General features: G+C 41.3%; 1 protein-coding gene across 2 annotated transcripts in view; it reads left to right on the forward strand.

Moving 5' to 3' along the window:
- The window catches only part of kdsr (3-ketodihydrosphingosine reductase), a 53,755-nt gene that overhangs the window by 24,779 nt on the left and 9,645 nt on the right, over positions 1-19,331 (forward strand). Inside the window, exons 7-10 of one of the 2 annotated variants that reach the window (XM_073024387.1) lie at positions 190-273; positions 2,166-2,249; positions 5,305-5,406; positions 17,506-18,314. In XM_073024387.1, coding sequence (XP_072880488.1) covers positions 190-273; positions 2,166-2,249; positions 5,305-5,406; positions 17,506-17,628 — 393 coding nt within the window. In that variant the 3' untranslated portion in view covers positions 17,629-18,314. Of the gene's footprint in view, positions 1-189; positions 274-2,165; positions 2,250-5,304; positions 5,407-17,505; positions 18,315-19,331 lie in introns of those variants that run through there. The other variant, XM_073024385.1, reaches the window with a different exon arrangement.

The raw sequence follows: 19,331 nt of genomic DNA on the forward strand, positions 1-19,331 counted from the left end.
TAGGAGATCATGCCTATTACTCACCAAGCTGTTAATTACTGGAATGAAAAGAATGGACACTGTTTTAGTTTCTAATGATCCCATAGTACGGAAAGTTTCCCAATGAGTGTGGTTGCTCTCTGCTTTGCTAAATTTAATTTTAAGATGTACAGAACTTATTTTTTGATTTGCATTTGTTGGTGTTTATAGGTGAAGCCATATAATATCTACATCACAGTTGCGTACCCTCCTGACACAGACACACCTGGATTTCAGGAGGAGAATAAAGGCAAGGTAAAGGCTTTTTTAAAAACACATTTAGCTCAGACCTCTTTATATGCATACATCTGTATTTGATGAAGGGTCTTGTCCTCACTTCCTCCAATATTTTGTGTGTGTTGCTCAAGGTTTCCAGCATCTGCTGATATCTTGTATTTACATATGTATGCTCTTTTTTAAATCATTATTCCTGATAAATACTTAAGAAATCTGTAATCCCAAATGAGTTTTAGTACTACAGGGTTGCTAACACTGCTCTATTTTTCCTTTTTCCATTGTTCAAAAATTTACGATAATTTTTCGCTTTTCAAATCTTTCACATAAGAGTGTTAGCTGAATTGTCGAAACAATAATAAGGTTGAGCTTTTAAGATCAAAGCAAAATTAATGAGAATACAAAATTTTCTGGTGGTAAAGAAAATGACAGCTTGTTGAGATCTCAGAAACAAATAGACAATTTTCTATACAAAGCTAATTTTTAGTATGGGAAAACTTAGATTAAATATTTAAAAAATATTAGTAGAAAAGGCTTGTTTAAATTGAGTCTTTTTTTTAATCTTCAACCATGCTTGTCAATTGGGTGCAGGTCTCAAATAGTCTGTATGATGAGCAAAAAATGTCTAAGAGTTGTCAATAGGAGATCCAAAAATGAGGTACTTTAATTATTTGTATACCAAGTCAATTCTGGTTTAGGTGAGAGCATAGAACAGTAGAATATAGGAAGACGCCATTTGGACCATGATGTTGGTGCTAACCACAATGTTGGTCCTGCAAACATGTTCATAGCTAGGGTGCTCAAGACCTTTGTACAGTACTGTAGTAATTTCATGTATTGCACTGTACTGCCACACAAAAAAAACAAATTTCATTACGTGTGAGTGATGATAAATCTGATTCTGATATGGGTGTCTATTGTGGACTGAGAGTGGGAAGGCGGCAGGGAGTCAGAAACACCCGAGAGACGTTCTGTAATGATAAACAAAATGTTTGGATTCAAATCAGCTTGTCTGGTGTCTCAGGACAGGGTGTGTCTGCACCTGTGCCGCTCCTCCCGCCCTGGCTCTCCTCTGCCACTTGTCCCACAGCACTCCATCCTCACCATTCTTTCCTCCCACCAGATTTACAAACTCACTCTCCACTTCACGCTGATAAATACAGTACTGGGTAAAAGTCTTGTGCAGCCTAGCTATACGTATGTGCCTAACACTTTTGCACGGTGCTGTGCGTTCCATTGTACTGTTTGAGGATTTTCCTCATTATCCAGTTTCTGCCAATAGCAAACTTGCTAATTGACCCTCCATTTTTGACCAAAACATTTATATGTATCACAAACAAGAGGTCCAAGCACTGATCCCTGTAGAATGCCACTAGTTGTAGACCTCCTGTCAGAATAAGACCCTTCCACCACTACCCTCTATCTTATATGGCCAAGCACCATGGAGTCGGTGTGCCTTAATCTTCTGGTTTAACTTGCCATGAAGGACCTTGTTGAATCCTTAACTAAAGTGCACTTAAACAAGATTCACTATCCTACCCTCATCCATCACCTTATGATAAGACTCAGAAAGATCAGAAACTATTTTGCAGGTAATTGGAATATCCCATTATGATGGGTTTAATTTTATTTATATATATGTGACATGCAGTGCAGATTAGGCCCTTCCAGTGCTGCCTAGCAACCCCTGAGATAACCCTTGCTTAATTACACGAACAATTTACAATGAAATCTACATAGTCACAGGGAGAACGTACAAACTCCTTACAGGCTGTGACAGGAATTGAACCCCAGTTGCTGGTACCGTAAAGCTTTGTGCTAACCGCTACACTATCATACCACTTCATTGTTTATTGTACTTTCCAACAATATGTCAACTATTAATCTATTTTTTATGTACATTTTTATTTTAGCCTTTGGAGACACAAATGATTTCTGAGACATCGGGGCTATGTCAACCAGATCAAGTGGCAAAGATTATTGTAAAAGATGCTGTGGTAAGTGTGAATACATAGAAATTTTAATAAAGGACTTGTAAATTGTGGACACAGTTTCTCATGCGTAAATCCTCCTTTGGAAGACATTAACTTGTGGCTTCCCATTAACTCCTGAGACCAAGTTGGGGAAGATAAATGGCATGAACCTCCTGATGTCTTGTTTAAATATTGGATTGAAAGAATCCAAGGCTAAGGTCAATTCTGCAAATAAGTGACGTTGACCCTTGCCAACCCCCTACTCTTCTCCCCCACCCCCGCAGTTAACATCTGAGAGTTTGTATTTCAAAAACCCCAGTATGTTTTTTAATTTGTACTTGATAAGTTACTTGTCTAATAAGGTCATCTAAGTTCACATCCTGTTAGGGATAGCTCTACAATGCAATGTAAGTTTTGTCTTTGGTGTTGGCTTCAGAAACCATTAGCTTGAACTACGGAGACTAAAAAGCCCAAACTGGTTGAGATATTGGGGACTGAAATCATACTACCCTATTCTATGTGGTGTTTGTAGTGTGAATACAATAAATGTAATACTATGTCATTATGACAAAGGAGGCCATTGGACCCATCAAATCCATGATGCTATCCCTTTAACTTTAAATTTATTTTTAAGAGAAGTTTGGACAGGTACATGAATGATAGGACTATGGAGGGCGCTCTTGCAGATGACAGCCTTGCAGTTTAAATGGTTTCGGCATGGACTAGATAGGCTGAGTGGCCTGTTTCTGCTGTACTTTTCTATGACTCTATTTCTTTCAAGTTTACATCCTAATTTCTTTTCCAATTATTGATTACCTCCATTTACACCATTCCTGCAGGCAGCCACCTTGCTACTTCATTTTAAAGTTAAAACATCCTCATTGTGCATCTCTTCCCTCAGCCTTAAATCTGTGCACTTGAGGTCTTGTATCTCAACCCATACAAGCAGCTTTTATCTTGCTTATCTAACCTTGTTGTGGTCATGTAAACCTCAGTCAAAACTCCCCTGATGTTACTTTTGTTTCTAGGGGAAAATCCTGTATTTATAGCTAAAATCCCTTATCTCTGAACATGCCTTTCATAAGTGTGCTGACTAGAACTGGTCATAAAAGTGTAGCTTCACCAGAACTTCATAAAAGTTCAGCAAAACTCCCCTGCTTTTGTATTCAGTGTCTGCTAGCTATGAAGCTAAGATCCATTATCCCTTGCTATTTAATCTTTCAATATATTCTACTTCCTTCAGAGATCTTTGCACAGTCTGTTTATTCCTCTGTGCTCTGTGTCGGAGATTCCCAACCAGGAGTCCATGAACCCCTTGATTAATGGAATTGGTCCATGCTTAAAAAAGTTGAGAACCCCTGCTCTATGGATTTGTGTCATTAAGTCTCCATTGCCTCTCCTAACTTGCAAAAGCATCACCTTATACTTGTCTGTTAAACTTCATCTGCTGCTTGTTATGCCCAAGCATCTAATCTGACCATGATTAGATTATTTGCTGCTGGGTGGGAATGGGATATTGTAGTTTGCCTCGTTTCCACAGCCCCACAACCTTCCCACAAGCTGCAACATTCGGGGACCACCAGTCCAGCCAAGCAGAGCTGGAGCACTGTGTAGACACAATTGGCTGCTCACTCACTGAGTCTATGAGTCTCACTGGCAGCTGCTCTTCCTGCACCAGCTTGCTCTATGGACGACACAGCGCTAGATTGAACAAAACTAAGTATGGCTGGACGCTTTCAGTTTTGTGTTTTATATTGAGTTTATCCACTTGTTACTTTTTTTTTGCTGGTTGTGTGATTTTGTTTTGCATCAACCCCCCCGGCTGATGTTTTTCTTTGAATGGGTTCCATGACTTTCTTTGTTTTGTGGCTGTCTGTGGGAAGACGAATCTCAAGAGTTCTAAACTGCATACATACTTCGATTTTTTTTTTGATTTTTAAAAAAATATTTTAAATCTCATCACAGCTATTTCTATAAACATCTCCCACACTTATTTGTTAACTTCTGAGGTACAGTTTGCATTACAAACTGTTTTCAGGGACAGAAACCTGCCATAACCTGGGGGCCACCTGTATTCCTAAATCTTGGGTGTAATTCTGCAAAGATCAATATTGATACTTTATTATCGGTTGTATAAATAATTGCTGTGATTCTATTGGAAGCACTGATAAAGGGCGTGCAACAGAAAGATGGTAGGACAGAGGTATGAGGAGAAATGAGATTCACGTTCTCTGGAGTTTGGAGAAACAACAAGAGATCTCATGGAGACCTCTACTTCTAATTAGAATGAGCGGACTTGATTTAGGGATGTTCTCGATATCTGTTAGATCCTAAACCAGAGATTACAGCCTTGGGGATTGTCATAGAAGGATGAATAAGTCATATCTATATATCTCTAGGGTGCTTAAGACTTTTGCACAGTACTGTATTTGTCAATGTGGAGCAGAGAGTGAGTTTGTAAATGTTAGGAATGGCGAGGATGGAGCGTCACAGGAGGGGTGTGGGACAGGTGGCAGAGAAGGAGTGCTGGGGCGGGGTGTGGCACAGGCAAGGTCACTTGATTCCAAACAACTGGTTTATTGATCATTACAGAATATCACTCTGGTGCTTCCTGCTCTGTCCCCTCTCCCTTCCCCTTTTCCCCAACCATGATGCCCCTCTCCCTGCCCCCTTCCCACTCTCAGTCCACAATGGAGACCCATATCAGAATCCAGTTTATTGTCATGATTTGTTTTGTGGCAGCAGTACGGTATAATACACAAAATTGCAAGACACACACACACACGCACACACACACGCACACACACACGCACACACACACGCACACACACACACACACACACACATACACACACCCCTCCCCCCCCACCCCCACCCAAGACTTTTGCACTATGCTGTAGATACAACATTAAAGGGATAACAGTGGAACAGGGTATTGAAATAAATAATTAGCCAGAATTATTTTGAATGGTGGAGAGTACCGAATAGTTCACTCTAGTTTCTATGTTTCTCGGCTATCACAGAAAAGAAATCTGTTGCAACAATTGTAAATGTCTTTTTTCCCTTCTCTAATGAATAGCAAGGAAATTTTAACAGCTCAGTCGGTTCTGATGGATACATGTTGTCTTCTCTCACCTGTGGTATGTCTCCTGTCACCACTATTACAGAAGGTCTTCAGCAGGTATGTCATTACGTTTACATTTTTTTTTCTTATAAGTGAAGTGCGAACAAGAATTCATGCCTCTTAATTCCAGACTTTGTAGAACATTGTAAAAGATTATCTAGTAATTGGTATTTAATTTTTTTTCCCACTTTCTCTGAAACTTTGCTGTTTTTGGTCTCTGGTTCATTAGAGCTCTGCACAGAAATGAAGTTTGGTGTGCAGTGGTGCGTGTGCATATAGACATTGTCATCTCTTGAAGTGTAAAGGCTAGGTATCTCTTTCCATTTCACCTTTTGTCCTAATCATTTCAAATTTGTGTGCCACTAAATATTTACATGATTATTCTTGTGACATTCTCATCTTTCAGTACAAGAACGTCCCTTTAAAACAGATGAGGAAGAATTTCTTTAGCCAGAGGGTGGTGAATCTGCTAAATTTATGGCCACAGGCCGCTGTAGAGGCCTATTTATTGGGTATATTTAAAATGGAGGTTGATAGGTTCTGATTAGTAAGGGTGTGTCAAAGATTAGGAGAGAAGGCAGGAGAATGGGTTGAGAGGGATAATAAATCAGCCTTAGTGGATGGCAGAGCAAACTCAATGGGCCAAATGACCGAATTCTGTTCCTATGCCTTTTGGTCTTTTCCATGTTTTGCTGCTGCTGTTTAAATGTTTAAAAAATTCACATCGGAATCAGAATTGCTTTCTTGCCAGTTTGTGAAACATACCAGAATCGATTGTGATTTGGTGCCAGGCATAAAACCCGGGACAATACCTTAACAGAGAACACAATACCAACTAACATTTTACACGACAGTTGTGCAAACAGCCTTGAGGAATCAACAATCAGCAGAACGCCCAAGTGCAAACATCAATCATCATGGATAATCTCTTTTAATGATTTGTAGAGTTTTTAATTCAGGGGAAAGCTTACAGTGTCTATTCACTCACTTCCAACAAATGTCTTGACTTTCTTTTTGATGTTCAAAGCACTTCAGATGCTAGAAATCTGAAATAACTAAAGGAATTGGTGGAAATTTATCTGACCCCACTGAGGTTTTTTTTCCACAATAACTTTGTTTCCTTTTCAATACCGTATTAGCATATTTTGTTGGAAGAGTCCCAGATTAGTATATGGTTTGTCATCGTATAGTATGTATTTTCAAATCCATTAATACACTTGTAGTGTCTTACACGACCAAAGTAATCTTTATGAGGTTCCTTAACTTCAGAATAACCAGCTCCTACCCCAAGGCAACAACACACACAAAATGCTGGTAGAACACAGCAGGCCAGGCAGCACCTATAGGGAAAAGCGCTGTCGACATTTCAGGCCGAGACCCTTCGTCATGACTAACCGAAAGGAAAGATAGTAAGAGATTTGAAAGTAGTGGTGTGAGGGGGAAATGCGAAATGATAGGAGAAGACAGGAGGGGGTGGGATGAAGCTAAGAGCTGGAAAGGTGATTGGCGAAAGTGATACAGAGCTGGAGAAGGGAAAGGATCATGGGATGGGAGGCCTCAGGAGAAAGAAAGGAGGTGGGGGGAACACCAGAGAGAGATGGAGAACAGGCAAACGACTAAATATGTCAGGGATGGGGTTCCAGCATCTGCAGATTTCCTCGTGCCTACCCCAAGGCTCTAGGTTCTGATGTGGTTGACAAAGTGAGTAACCAAGACTGCAATATGTGAGGCAGGTGCTGCCTAATGGGACAGGCAGGTAGGCAGTGGTACCTATGCATATTAGAGTGGAACTCTGTATGTTCCCAACCAGGACTAAAGGTCATAAATACAAGAGATCCTGCAGATGCTGGTGTGGTGCATTTAACATTTCAGGAATATTGCAAATATATTGCTTAAGCATTCTTTGTTTACATAATTCATGATTGATTATATGAAAGAAGTGGGTGAATGGCATATGTCATTGCATCACCATGTCAAATGTGAACGCCTCGCTAAAGGAAACTATTTAACCAAAACATGTCCCACTTCCTGTGTTTTTCTTTCAATTAATTTCTGGAGTCACAAAACATAACAGCTGAAAATCTAGAAAATTCTGGAGGAATTCAACAAGTCAGGCAGCATCTATGGAGGGGAATAAACAGTTGGCGCTTTGGGCCAATTACCTCTGTCAGGACTGGAAAAGAAGGGGCAGAATCCAGACGAGGAAGATGGTGGTGGGGAGGGAGGATGATGGGGTACAAGCTGGCAGGTGATAGGTGAAACCAGGTTGGGGGGGGGGTTAGAAATAAAGTGAGAAGCTGGGAGGTGATAGGTGGAAGCGGTAAAGGGCTGAAGAAAATTGAAAGAGCAGTGGACCATGGGGGAAGAGGAAGGACATGGGGAACCAGAGGGAGTGATGGGCAGTAGAGAAGAGGGGAGAGGAGAGCCAAAATGCGGAATGGGAAAAGAGAATGAGGGAGGGGTAGAAATTACTGGGGGTGGGCAAAGGGAGAGAAAGGACTGTTAAGTTCTTAATTCTGTTCTGAATGCGGCATCATTTTGAGCAGACACGGTAGGTAGGTAGGTAGGTCCACAACTAAGTGGGATGTTGCATTTTTTTCAAGGTGGTTTTGGGAACACCCTTCATTTCTTCTTTCTGCCTTGTGATCTCACATCGCAACGGAGCTTGGAGTAGATTCCATACGGACTGGGGTGTCTGCTGTCAAGCATGCAAGTGTGGGAGCCCACAGTTTGAATATGGCAGAGTGAACTGAAGAGCCTCCACGCTCCTTAGCATACCAGTTAGTGATGGTATTACAGATCGGGGCATTGATGTTCAATTCTGATGCTGCCTGTAAGGATTTTGTATGGTCCCTCCCCATGAATGCATGGGTTTCCTCTGGGAGCTCCAGTTTCCTCCAGCACTCCAAAAACGAGCCGGATAGTAGGTCAGTTGGTCATTGTGAATTTCCTGTGATTAGGCGAGGGTTACAGGGCAGTATGGCTCATTAGGCTGGAAGGGCCTGTTCTGTGCTGTATCTTAAAATAAATGTTAAAAGGCTCCAACAGTATGGTGCTGCATCAGGTAATCAGTAAATCTGTTGTTTAGCCTTCTGAAAGGAAGTTTCACTACCTCATGCTTGAAGCCTATCTGCTTTCTAGAGTGGGTGTGGTACAGCATAGAAACAGCCTCTTTGACGCACTATTTCCATGCTGCCTGTTGTGCACACTGAAACTAATTCTATTTACCTGTGTCAGATCCTGGCTTTTGCATCTTAGCAATTCCAAAACTAGTCTAGATTATCCTTAAATATTGGGTCAGTATCTTCCTCAATCACCACCTTTATGGGGAACAAAATCCCATTCTGAACCACCGACTATTAGCATTAAACCTATGCCCACTTGTCTTTGACACACCCTCCCAGGGAGACAGCCTGCTTTTCTCGAGGGACTTCCTATTCTCTTACCCTGGTTTGTTAGATGCCCAATTAATTTAATTTCCCTTTGGAACCTGAAAAGAGATTTCTGATCTGCCTTGCAGTTTAGAGCTGTGTGCATTGACAAATCGCATTAATTGCTGCAATAAAGGAGTGTTTGTGATTGTTTTACACAACTAAGCAACATTTTTATGTTTCACGTTTGAAATCGAATCCATGGTTTCTGGATTCCAAAGTTCAGAGTAAATTTATTATCAAAGTACACATATATCATCATATACAACCCTGTGATTTACTTTCTTATGGGCATACTCAATAAATCCATAGAATAATAACCGCATCAGAATCAGTGAAAGACTGCACCAACTTGGGTGTTCAACAATGTGCAAAAGGCAACAAACTGTGCAAATACAAAAAGAAAGAAGTAACAATAATAAATAAATAAGCAATAAATATGGAGAACATGAAATGAAGAGTCCTTGAAAGTGAGTCCATAGGTTGTGGGAACATTTCAGTGATGGGGCAAATGAAGTTATCCTCTCTGGTTCAAGAGCCTGATGGTTGAGGAGTAATAATTGTTCAAGAACCTCATGGTCTGGGGCTTGAGGCTCCAGTGTCAGCTTCCTTGTGGCAGCAGTGAGAAGAAGAGAGGATGTCCTGGGTGGTAGGGGTCCCCGATGATGGAAGCTTCTTTCCTCCGACAACATTTCATGTAGATGTGCTCAAAGGTGGGGAAGGCTTTACACGTGATGGACTGGGCCGTATCCGCTACTTTTTGTGGAATTTTCTGTTCAAGGGCATTGGAGTTTCCATACCAGGCTCTGATGCAGCCAGTCACATATCTAAAGAAGTTCATCAAAGTTTTAGATGTCATGTCAAATCTCCACAAACTTCTAAGGAAGTAGAGCTGCTGCCGTGCTTTCTTTGTAATTGCACTTGCGAGCTGGGCCGAGGACAGGTCCTCTGAAATAGTAACACCATGGAATTCAAAGTTGCTGAACCTCTCCACCTCTGATCCTCCAATGAGTGGAGGGTAAAACAGGCTCAGGCCTAAATGCTGTTTTGCCCTTTTGACCATGTTCTGCTTCTGTTCTACTTGAGTATCTGGTGCGACATTGGGCAAGTTCACCTGTTGAACTATCTGCTGCCATTGGATAGTCATGCTTCAACTGTCCACTGAAGCAGATTACTGCAACTGGTTTCACAAACCTTGAGGAGGAAGAAAGTGACCTAGGTTCCTAATTCTGCTTCCTCTCTGACTTAGGCCGCACTTGGAGTAATGTGAGCACTTTTGGGACCTTTATGTAAGCAAGGCATTGGACAGAGTCTAGATGAATTTTATGAGAATGATCCCAGGAATGAAAGGGTTAACATATGAGGAGTTGACGTATGGAGGTGGGGTGGGGGGAATCTCATTAAAACCTACTAAATATTGAAAAGCCTAGATGGGATGTGGAACCCCAGAATAGAAGGACATCCATTTAGAACAGAGATGAGGAAGAACTTATTTAGCCAGATGGTGGTGAATCTATGGAATTCATTGCCACAAATGGCAACGGAGGCCAAATCATTGGGTATATTTAAAGTGAAGGTCAATAGACACTTGATTAGTAAGAGTCAAAGGTTGCGGGGAGAATGAGGTTGAGAGGGAATGGTGGCGCAGACTCAATGGGCTCCTACATCTTATGGTCTTGGAATTAATGACGAGGAGGTGTACAGGATTATGTTAGACCCACTGGTTTCGTGGATTTTCTGCAACACACAACTTTGCACTCAACGGCAACAAGACCAAGGGGTTCATTATGGATTTCAGGAAAGGTAAATTGAGGGGACACATGCCAGTTCTCATCGAGGGATCAGAAGTGGATAAGGTGAGCAGTTTCATGTTCCTGGGTGTCAGCATCTCTGAGGATGTATCCCAAGCCCAGAATACAAAGAAGGCACGACAGCAGTGGTATTTTGTTAGGAGTTTGAGGAGAATTGGTATATCACCAAAGACCCTCACAAATTTCTGCAGGTATACCTTGGTACATCTGTAGAAATTCTAACTGGTTGTATCACCATTTGGTATGAAGGGGCCACTGCACAGGATCAGAAAAGGCTGCAGAAAATTGTAAACTCAGCCAGTTCCATCATAGGCACTGACCTCTCTAACATCCAGGACACCTTCAAAAAGTGATGACTCCAAAAGGCGACATCCATCCCCACGACCCCCAGACATGCTCTCTTTTCATTATAACCGCCAAGGAGGAGGCACAGGAGCCTGAAGGCACACACTCAACGTTTCAGGAACAGCTTCTACACCTCTGCCATCAGATTTCTGAATGGACAATGAACCCATGGATGCTAACTCATTGTTTTTCCTCTCTTTTTGCAGTATGTAATTTATTATAGGTTATAGTTTTAATTACTATGTATTGCCATGTACTGCTGTTGTAAAGCAACAAATTTCACAACATATGCCAGTGATAATAAACCCGATTCTGATTCTAAGGTGGAGCAGAAGTTGAGAAGCTGCTCCTCAAGATTTCAGTCTTGTTGCTCTTATAAATGAAGGTCACAGATGAGCATTTTTGTCCCTATCTAACTGGTGAGAAGCTTGATTCCAAGTCATTCAATTAAGCTGATTAAGTCATATTAAAACTTAAATTAAGACTTGCAGTAATCCTCAGACTCTGAACAAATGTAATTTCCCTACAAAGTTAGAAATCTTTTCCCAGCTTTAGGTTGGTATCTTTTATCTTTAGTCACCTCAAAAGTCACAGGGTTATTTGTGACCTTCAAGATGATACAGCCTGGTACAATTTTTAAAAAATTTTATATTTGTATTTCCATTTACCGTAATCCCATAGTTGAGATGTCATCTTCCTTTCAGCACTCAGTGTAGTTTTATAGGAAAAAAGTTAATCATTAAATTCATGAGAGATCAAAATTATCAGTAATATTTGCCAAGATTAAAACTAATTTGGGACTTATTTGTGAGTATAACAAGTCATTATAGGTTCGGGTATATTGGTCATAGGCACAAAATACTGTAGTGAAACTCTGATTATGTGGGGTATTAACAGGCATAGCATTGTGGCTCAGAAGATTTGCCTGGTCACACCAAAGGCTCAGGTGTGTGGGACGAACAGATACAAATCATGCTCTGTTCTTTGAAATCTCGAGAGGACAGTGAGTGATGTTTTCTTTTCACTGTTTCTTCCTCCCAGTCATGCTTGGTCTCTATGTAACCACTTTTTTTTTTCTCTTCAGTCCCTCCATAAGACATGGGAGCAGAATTGGGCTATTCAGCCCATTGAGTCCACTTCATGATTCTATCACGGCTGATTAATTTCAACCCCATTCTCTGTCTTCTCTTTTAACCATTCATCCCCTTACTAATTGAGAACCTATCAACCTCTGCTTAAAATTATCCCAGTGGCTTGGCCTTCGCAGATTCATCACCCACTGGCTAAAGTACTTCCTCCTCATCTCTGTTCTGAAGGGACATGCTGAGGCTGTCCCAGACTCTTCCACTAATGGAAACATCCTCTCTTGCATCCAACTTAGGCCTTTTGATATTTAGTAGGTTTCAGTGAGATCGCTCCCCTCATTCTTCTAAACTCTAGCGAGTATAGGCCCAGAGCCATCAAACACTCCTCATACAGTAACCCTTTCATTCCTGGGTAATTCTTATCAATTTCCTCGGGATCCTCTCCAATGCCAGCACATCTGTTCTGAGATAATAGACCCAAAGCTAGTCTTAAACACCAATTATCAATCTGCTGATAAACCCTACCCTTAGTTATTGCAGATTCAGATTTATTTATCACACATACATCAAAAGTACAGTGAAATGCTTTGTTTGCATTAACAACCGACACACCCAAGGATGTGCTGCGGGCAGCCTGCAGGTGTCACCACACGTTGTTGTGTGCCCACAAAGCCACACAACAGAAGCATCAACAACAACGACAACAGAACAAAGCAAACCCCTTTCCCGCCCCTCCCCCACCTCTCTCACTCACTCTGTCTTTCTCTCTCTCTCTCTCTCTCTCTCCCCCTCACTCTCCCTCTACCCCTCCCTCCCTCTCCCTCTCTCCCTCTCTCTCCCTCCCCCTCTCTCCCCCTCCCCCCCTCACTCTCCCTCTCCCCCTCCCTCCCTCTCCCTCTCTCTCTCTCTCGTGCTCTCTCCCTTTCCCTCTTGTGTGCTCCCTTACTCTCACACATACACATGCTCCAACCCCAGTATAGGTCACCTCTAGGCCTTCAGTCCTTGGCCCAGAACCCTTGGGCATTAGGCCTCCAACCTCCCTGCAGATTCAGCGGGCCTCTACCTCCGGATTCTCCAACTTCAGTCTTTGCCCTTTGGGTGTCTACCTCCAGAATCAACAACTTCAGTCTTTGCTCTTTGGGCCTCTACCTCCAGAATCAACAACCTCAGTCTTTGCTCTTTGGGCCTCTACCTCCGGATTCACCAACTTCAGTCTTTGCCCTTTGGGTGTCTACCTCCAGAATCAACAACTTCAGTCTTTGCCCTTTGGGTGTCTACCTCCAGAATCAACAACCTCAGTCTTTGCTCTTTGGGCCTCTACCTCCAGAATCAACAACCTCAGTCTTTGCTCTTTGGGCCTCTACCTCCGGATTCACCAACTTCAGTCTTTGCTCTTTGGGCCTCTACCTCCAGAATCACCAACTTCAGTCCTTGCCTTTCGGGCCTCTACCTCTGGAATCACCAAGCACTAGACTTTGACCTTCAGCTTTTGGCTTTGGGCTGATTTATTACTTTTTATCTTGCAGTTTGAGTAATTCTTTAACAATCTCATATATTGTGTTACAGACTGAGATGTGCCTCAAATGGGGCCCTCACTCATAGTCTAGCACTCCATCACATATGTTGACTGCTTGCTTCACTCTTATGAGTATGTAGACTTGTTGAGCTAAATAGCTGACAGATACTTCAAGCTAGAACAAAGTCCCTCATTCGTTCTCTATCTGTCAGTCAGTGCTGTACTCGTGATTAGCACACACAAAATGCTGGAGGAGCTCAGCAGGCCAGGCAGTAGCCACAGAAATGGATAAACAGAAGGCCGAAACCCTTCTTCCGGAATGGTAAGGAAGAGGGAAAATGCTAGAATGAAAAGGTGGGGGTGGGGGGAGGAGGATAGCTAGAAGGTGATAAGTGAAGCCAGGTGGGTAGGAAAGGTAATGATGAAGGAATCTGATAGGAGAAGAGAGTGGACCATAGGAGAAAGGGAAGTAAGGAGAGGACCCAGGGTGAGGTGATAGGCAGGTGAGAAGAGGTGAGAGGCCAGAGTGGGGAATAGAAGAGGGGAGGGTGAGGAAAGCTTTTTTTAACTGGAAGGAGGATTCAATATTCATGCCGTCAGTTGGAGGCTACCCAGTCAGAATATAAGGCATTGCTCCTCCACCCTGAGGGTGGCCTCATCGTGACACAAGAGGAGGCCATGGACTGACATCTTGGAACTGGAATGGGGATCAGAATTAAAATGCCCCCAGTTTATTCGTTTGAAGTACCAGACTGAGCAAGTTCCTGGTCGATTTGGTGCTGTCAGCGTGCTTTTGATATAATACCATGACCTAAATTAGTGCTCCAAACTTCATGTTTTCCAGGCTTTAAACAGTATTCAATTCTAGCATATTAATTTTCAATTAGCATATTTTTTGTAACTGAGTAATAATGATGATCGGGTTCCTGCCGTCAGGCTATTTTAAAACAGCTTTAATATACATTTGTATTTGCTCTAACAACTTAAACAATTCTTCCATTACAGTAACAATAATGCATTAAGGCACATTTATGTAAGCATACACATTTAAAATATACTTAAGCCACTCTTTGCACATTTGTTTCAGTAATTACATGAATTAATATTGTATGAGTGAATATATGGTTCCTGGGCTTGAAAAGAAATGTAAGCTTCACAGCAAACCAGCTTGAAGCAAGCGGGTGACTGCTGCATGACTGAAGAAAGTATATATTATTTTGATTGCTTATATAGCAAGGCTAAAAAGCAACTTAAAGGATGCCGTATATGAATTTATAGGAGCATATATTTGTGTGGATAGATTTGTGAGTATGTGTATATTGACTTCACTTATTCTTATTTCTGAGATGGTGCATGAATCGTATCACTGATGTTGTGAAGTTTCTCCTGCTGCAGCAATACAGTGCGATACACTAAAAAATACTAAGTTACAATAAGATATATTATTTTTAAAAAGTGTGTAAAAATGGAACAAAGTAGTGAGGTAGTGTTCGCGGGTTCAGGGGCCATTCAGATATCGGATGGCGGAGGGAGGCTGTTCCTAGAATATTGAGTCTTCAGGCTCCTGTACCTTCTCCCTGATGGTGGTAGTAATGAGAAGAGAATGTGTCCTGGGTGCTGGGGGTCCTCAGTGATTAATATGGCCTTCTTGAGGCATCGCCTTTTGAAGATGTCCTCAATGCTGGGGATTGTAGTGTCTGTGATGCGGCTGGCTGAGCCTCTCACCTTCTGCAGCTTTTTTCGATCCTGTGGTGTGTGAGTTTACCATGTGATAACCTTATTGTGAGAGAAGTTGATGGGGGAAGACCTGTGCTGCTGGGGCCATCTGGCAGGAGTTCATTAATGGCCTGTTTAATTTGGTGCTTAGGTTCAGATTTTGTTCAGTAGCGAAGTGTATTTTAATAACATCAGTCTAAGCCTTGTTTCACGTCTATACAAACAATACAGTTAGACATCTTTGCCATGTTTACCAGTTTGTCACATTTACAAACTGGCTCACACCAGAGGACATCCTTTTAAAGAGAGCAGAGGTAGATTTATGTACACAGTGTAAGTGTTGGAATACACTGTTTGGGGTATGTGGACACGTGGAGGTAAGAAAAATGAAGAGTTATGGGCTGTTTTGGAGGGAAGGGTTGGATAAGCACAACATCATGGGCCAAAGGGCCTGTACTGTGCTGTAGGTTAAAGGTTAGTTTTATTTGTCACATGTACATTGAAACATATAGTGAAATGCAGCGTTTGTGTCAAAAATCAACACAGAGAATGTGCTGGGGCAGTCCACAAGTGGCGTCTTGCATCTGGCACCAACATAGCATGCCCACAGCTTACTAACCTGTATGTCTTTTCAGTAATGGAGAGAACGCACAAACTCCTTACTGACGGCGTCAGGAATCGAAGTGGTGTTCGCTGGCGCTGTAACGCATCACACTGACCGCTATGCACCCGAGCCACATCTTGTTTTATTCTGTTTACTCGCATATGGAAAAGGAAAACATTGCTGGTGGAGCCGCCAAGTTATCGGGTAATGGAACTTGGAAATGCTATTTTCAAATTCTGCCCAAACCGACTCTTAGAACAAAATATGGACGCAGGTCCCTTTGTTCTGTGTCTCTCAATCCATTGTTAGGAAACCACTGACTACAGCTGTCGTCATATTGCACCCAATTAGCTTTGTCTGACTAATGATTTTCCTTTGGCACAGACTTGTAGATCTGCACTATTGCTTCCTTGGCTCTTCTTATCTCCAATAATACCTACTGTGTGATATTTCTCTTCTGTGCATCAAGGGTTTCCCTTCAGGCACCAACTTGTTCGGGCTTGTCCCTGAAGCTTCATGTCTCTCCACAACAATAGACTGTCACCAACATCATTTGCATTTCTTTAATTATCATAGTTACTGAAGTTTTATTCTGAGTTTCTCTCCCATCTCGCTCCCACTCGCCAACACCACCACTAGATGTCAACCATTTGAACGGGGTCTATAATTACCCCTTCATTTCTCTGTCACGGTAACGACAAACTCAGCAGCCACTTTATTAGATAACCTTCCTGTTCATCTGCTCGTAAATGCGAATATCTAATCAGCCCATCATGTGGCAGCAGTTCAATGCAGTAAAGCATGCAGACATGGTGGAGAAGTTCAGTTGTTCAGACCAAACGTCAGAATGGGGAAGAAATGTGATGCAAGTGATTTTATACTGTGGACTTATTGGTGACAAACTACTGGTCTTCTGGGACTTCCATGCTCAACAGTCTAGAATTTGTAGACAATGGTGCGGGAGGTGGGGAGGGGGGAAATGTGTTACAACAGCAGTGTGCAGAAGAGCTTCTTTGAACGTACAACATGTCGAAGCTTGAAGTGGTTGGGCTACAGCAGCAGAAGATCACGAATGTACACTCAGTGGCCACTTTATTAGATACAAGAAGTATCTATCAATTACTTTATTTCTCTGTCACAGTAACTATATTTACTATAAAGTTTTAAGTAGACTCCTTTCCCCTTGATGATGAAGGGAATGTGTCTTAAACCTAATTGACTGTTGAAGCTAATTGATTTCCCACTGGAGTAGACCATATGTCCCTTCAAACCCTCTGTTCCATTCATTAATTTGTTAACTGAACTACATTAATTTTGTTCTCCTACCTTATCATTGCAATCTTTTATGCTTCATAATCTAGCAGTCTTGGCATTGGATCAAATTTCTCTTAAACTTACCAGTATGTCTATTAGAGTCATCCTGTCTGGTTTGGATATGATATCACTTGTATATTCCCTGTATTAGATGCTGCCTGTTTGGTTTGTTTTCCCGAAGGGAATAGAACCTTTTTTTTGTTCAGGTGAAAAGAGTTTAAAGCCAAACTAAATCTTTTGTAATCTCACCAGAGCAGAATTTTGGACTTGCATAGTTGCAGTGTTAGTTTTACATTGGTTTAATCCTGGATTTTTTTTAACATTTGTTCTTCAGATCTTCACCATGGGTCTTTTCCGTACAATTGCTCTGTTTTATTTGGGAAGCTTCGACAGCATAGTACGCCGCTGTATGATGCAGCAAGGAAAGTGTGAAGCTCTGGAAAAGAAGGATGATTGACCTCCATTTGACATGGTGCCCAGTGATCAGACTTTTAAAAGTTGAACGATCGAAGGAGATGTTTCGGTGAAAAATAATTTTATTCCTCGTCTCAGTGGCATCAGGCATTGGTTGTGGATTGTGGCAGAAAATCCCATAAAATGGAAGCTAATGTAATAGTTATGTGGGTCTGATGCTTAAAATGGGGATTTCCATATAATTTATAACTCCGGTATGGACTGGCAGGAGTGCATGTGAAAGATTTACAAATCATCGAGTGTCTATTTTTTAATGTATTGTCCGACACACACTACTTTTGTAAGTAATCAACTTCCCTTGATTGGAGTATGTTAACATCTTTTTAAATTTCATTTCTACACTGTTTGCATTCAGTGTTTCACTGGAATCTGCAAAAATATATTTTTTCTGGTCTCACAACCTGTTCATCTGGCTTTAAACATCTGTGTCACACTTTAAAAATGAATCCCTTCTTTGTTTATAAATGCCTAAGTATGTAGTTTTGGAAATCGCGTTTCTTCAGGTGTCCAGACTGAGGCATTCATCTAACTACCGTCCCCTATTTGTATTTGGTCAAAAGCCTAATGCGGAAAAATCAATGCAAGTCTTAACCTCGTGATTTAGAAACTAAGATTCACTAAGCACTACTTTGTTATGTTAAAAAACTGAATAAAATACTTTCTATTGGAGCTTTGCTATCCTGTCGGGTAATGACATGTGATGCATCACACTAATTTGCGGAATAATTTATTTAGTTTTTAATATTGTTTACAGTCTTTAGTTCTCTAGTCACTTTGGGGGGAAAAAAATTAGAGATGAGATTTTTCCTCCCTGATCTAAATAATGCAATAGAATCTTCTGGAATACTATAGTGACATCTCTGGACTGGTATTTGAACCCATAACCGACTGGGGTGTGAAAGCTGCAGCTGAATAGAGGATGATACAAGATGGATCACCTTTTAAAGCATCCTATAGCAAATTCTGTAGCACCAAACTAGTTTTATTTAAAATTTAGTCAGTTCTAATAGATCAACTATCTAATCAGTAGTGTATTTTAATTGGAATTTTTTGTAACTTGACCAGCATAGTTATGGGATATTTATTGTATTAAGCCCATAAGATATAAGACCAGAATTAGGCTGTTCAGCCTATCGAGTCTGCTCCACCATTCCATCATGGCTGATTTATGGTCCCTCTCAACCCCAATCTCCCCACAACCTTTGATGCCCTTCCTAATCAAGAACGTATCAACCTCCATTTGAAATACAGTGGATTCTGGTTAATTGGGACACATCGGGGCCAGTACATTCTGGCCCAATTAAGTGGCTGCCCCAGTTAGTCGAAGCTTCATGAAAGTAGTTTTGAAAGGTATCAAAAAGGCAAACTGCCATTTAACTGAGTAACAAATTATGTATTTAAATGATAAACAACAAATTAGAACATTACCAATACTACTACAGTGCTATAAAACTTGTATTAGTTCCTAGTAGTTATTGACGGAAGCATTAAACTAATATAACCTGCTGAGTTCTTTTGATTGACTGTAAGTGAGTAAAATCAGTGTAGAGGCCTAGTATAGATAATGGACTACCTCACTATCATTTCGATGACTGCATCCTCTAAATCATTATTTACATTGAAGATAATTGTGGATAACTTTAAATTCTTCATAGTTCCTAACTTGTTGAGGTAGTAAAATCATTT

Source organism: Hemitrygon akajei, chromosome 20 (assembly GCF_048418815.1).
Source record: "Hemitrygon akajei chromosome 20, sHemAka1.3, whole genome shotgun sequence".
Lineage (NCBI taxonomy): Eukaryota > Metazoa > Chordata > Chondrichthyes > Myliobatiformes > Dasyatidae > Hemitrygon > Hemitrygon akajei.